This window comes from Lissotriton vulgaris, chromosome 2_2, assembly GCF_964263255.1.
Source record: "Lissotriton vulgaris chromosome 2_2, aLisVul1.2, whole genome shotgun sequence".
Classification (NCBI taxonomy): Eukaryota; Metazoa; Chordata; class Amphibia; order Caudata; family Salamandridae; genus Lissotriton; species Lissotriton vulgaris.
In genome coordinates this window covers 9,940,469-9,943,473 of record NC_141688.1, presented here as the reverse complement: position 1 = coordinate 9,943,473, position 3,005 = coordinate 9,940,469, and the positions used below count along the sequence as shown (strand labels likewise).

Genomic DNA, 3,005 nt, shown 5'->3' with positions numbered 1-3,005 from the left:
TTTGGTAACAAATTATATAGCATTTTTAGACATAAATAATGTTTTTATCATATATAAATTGTTATATTAAATTTTAATATTTTTATTAAAATTTAATATATTACATATTTATTATGTGATTATTTTTAACATGATATGTACATAACATACATTTACATTTTGTAACATTTGAGAAAAATATTATAAATGACATTCACTTTTCTAATAATAAACAAATAATACATAATTATTTTAAACATATTAATGTATTTATTACAATATTCATATGTTTTTTAACAATAAAAATACATTTATTAATACATATTGGGTATATTGTGGTATTTTATACAATGTATTTTTTATTGAAAGCCTATTTTGTCCTATTTTAGTTTTTATTATGCAGCCATCTTAGTTTAGGAACTTCACTTTTTTTTCTATCAACATCGTTGTTTGGGTCATTTTAGAAAACGGAAGCTCGCGGTTGGGAGCTGTTTCTTGTTGGTGAAGGTAAGTTTGTTTCTCATTACTTTTAAAGATATTTAAGTAAAGTTTAGTGATAGTTGTAGTGTGTATGTGTAGATATGTGTAGTACTTTACATAATATGTGCGAATTACGTGTTATTTAGCGACGTTATGGAGAACGTACTTTGTGAGGTAGTTCGAACAAAAGTAACGTTTACTGTCGATTAAGGGATGAATTTAGATTGTTTTTATCTTTTCTATACTATGTGTAGGCTATGCGTATTTCCTATGTTTTGAGGTTATTTTTTATTTCGATATTTTACAGGTTTTCCTTTTGGTGAGCAGATGGATTGTGACGTGTTTTTTTTAAGCAGGTACATACTTTTACATTGTTCTGCTTTTTTCGGGGTCTCAACTTTTTTTACTCGTGAGGATTTATCGTTTTTTTCATGGTTTCTATTTCGAGAGGATTGCTACGGGACTATTATCAAACAGTTGTATTTTTACATTTTGTTGGGATTTTTACACATTGGATATGGATAGCTGTTGGTAACATTTCTGTGGAAATTATCACCATGGAACATATTCTACAGCAGCAGAACCGTAAGTAAAAGTGATATTTACTTTTGGGTTGCATTGTGGTATAGTGTACTATTTAGTAAAATGTAATATTATTATGTCTTGTAAAAATATATTATTGATAATTTTACATGATATAATATTAATAAATTTTACTACATAGTATCTTTTATAATGCTTTGCTCACTTTTTGGAATTTTATATTTAAAGGATTGATTTTGCTATTAGATCTAAGTATGCTAGACCTTCTATACTTGGGTACATTCTAGTTTTTTGCTGCAGATATTCGTACATGTTTAATGTTTGTTTACTTAGTTTAGGGCCAATTTTAGAAAGCGATTGTTCTATTCTGAGTTCTTGGTAGCTTTGCTCTTTTTTTATGCTTTGGATCAGTTTGTGAAGTGTTGGTTGACTTCTCCCTAAAGTGGCTTGGAAGGCATTATGCCATCCTTCAACTGCGTTATTAGTTTTAGCTTTCTGTGCTATTGTACTAGCATATACATTCCACCATGGTATTTGAAATTTAGGTTGTCTACGGTGGCCTGAACGATGTAATCTTCCAACCCAGGTATCTTCAAAGTAGTCTAAGAAGGGAGTTAGTATTTTTTCATTGGTGCGGTAGAAAGGGCTGTCAATTAATAAATTGTAGTAGTTAGCTACTTCTGTTGTTGGTACATATGCTAATGCAATCAACTTTTTTATTTGATAAGCAAAGTTACTGTTTGTAGAATATTCTATGCTTAAAGTTGATTTTTGTAAGTGCCTCCATATGCTTTGGTTGTAGTGATAATAACAACCTTGTATGGAGGTATGGGGATATATTTTTAGGATTGCTTGAATCATGGCAATTTCAAAGTCAATGATAATTCTTTGAGGATAGTAATTATCTGTTAATTCTTTGATCGTTGTTAAAATGTCAACGTAGGTAGTATTAGTTTTGTTTGGCAGCAGAGTATAAATAAGAGGGATATTTGTATCTTGGTATTCCCCATGAATGGTGTAAAGTTGATAGAAAGGTTTGGGACAAACTTTAAAAGTCCCATCCATCATCCATGTTTCACATGATTTAAGCTTTAGCAAATTATTATTTGTAGCAAAAAGTAAAATTCTTTTGTCCTGGCTGTTGTTGTCATACATTAAGAATTTATCCTCATTATGTGTAATGGTATATTCAGGATATATTTTTATATCCTGAAAACTTTCTGGTGTTGGTGGAGTTGGATCAGAAGCACGTTTAGTTTTTGCAATTAATCTCTTTAAGTTGGGAATAGAAGGTAGCTGTCCTGTCACATGTTCAGGAACTTTGCTTAATACATTTTTTAAAATGCTAGTGCTTGTTTCTTGTGATCCTGTACTAGCATCTTTCAATGTTTCTAGTGCTTCTCTCACTTCCACTTCAGTTACATTTGGTGGGTGGTTATGCTCACGTACATTTAACACATTGTTATCAACAGTTGTTGCTCTACCATAGCATGCATTAGAGTAATATTTACTACATTTCCAATGGGTCTTATTTGCTTTCACTCTTTCTTGGGTGTAGGTGTAACCCATGTAGCTCAGCATTAGTTTTCCTTTTTGCGAAGTAATGAAAGTAGCTCCAGTTGCCATGTCTAAGGTAGATCTGTGGAAATATATATATGTGTTTTTAAGAATATTGAACACAATTTATAGAGATGTGTCTAATACTAGGCTACAGTGCTAATGTATACTTACTATGTGGCTTCACTGGTAAACCTTTTATTCTTACTTCTTTTTCAGATTTGTATCCTCTTTAAGTTCTGTAGTAGTGTTAAAGAATAATAGAAAGAAATACTTTAGTGTAATAAGTTTTTCATTTTAATTTTTGCATTTTTACACATACAGTGATTATACTTACTTAATGTAGTAGAATATGTTGGTAGTGTAGTTGTAGATAGGCAAATAATTTTGTAGAGTCTGTGGAAAAAATTATCATTGTGTTACTTGTAGTATTTGGATGATAGTAG

At 30.3% G+C, this 3,005-nt stretch overlaps 1 protein-coding gene across 1 annotated transcript; it reads right to left on the bottom strand.

Annotated features, from left to right (window-relative positions):
• Nucleotides 1-214: 214 nt before the first annotated feature.
• On the bottom strand, nucleotides 215-2,798 carry LOC147728934 (uncharacterized). The gene is made up of 2 exons (XM_086959852.1): nucleotides 2,734-2,798; nucleotides 215-2,641 (listed from the first exon to the last, which is right to left on the bottom strand). The coding sequence occupies exon 2, from the start codon at nucleotides 2,626-2,628 to the stop codon at nucleotides 1,225-1,227; it is 1,404 nt and encodes a 467-aa protein (XP_086815978.1). The 5' UTR covers nucleotides 2,629-2,641; nucleotides 2,734-2,798; the 3' UTR covers nucleotides 215-1,224.
• Nucleotides 2,799-3,005: the final 207 nt, after the last annotated feature.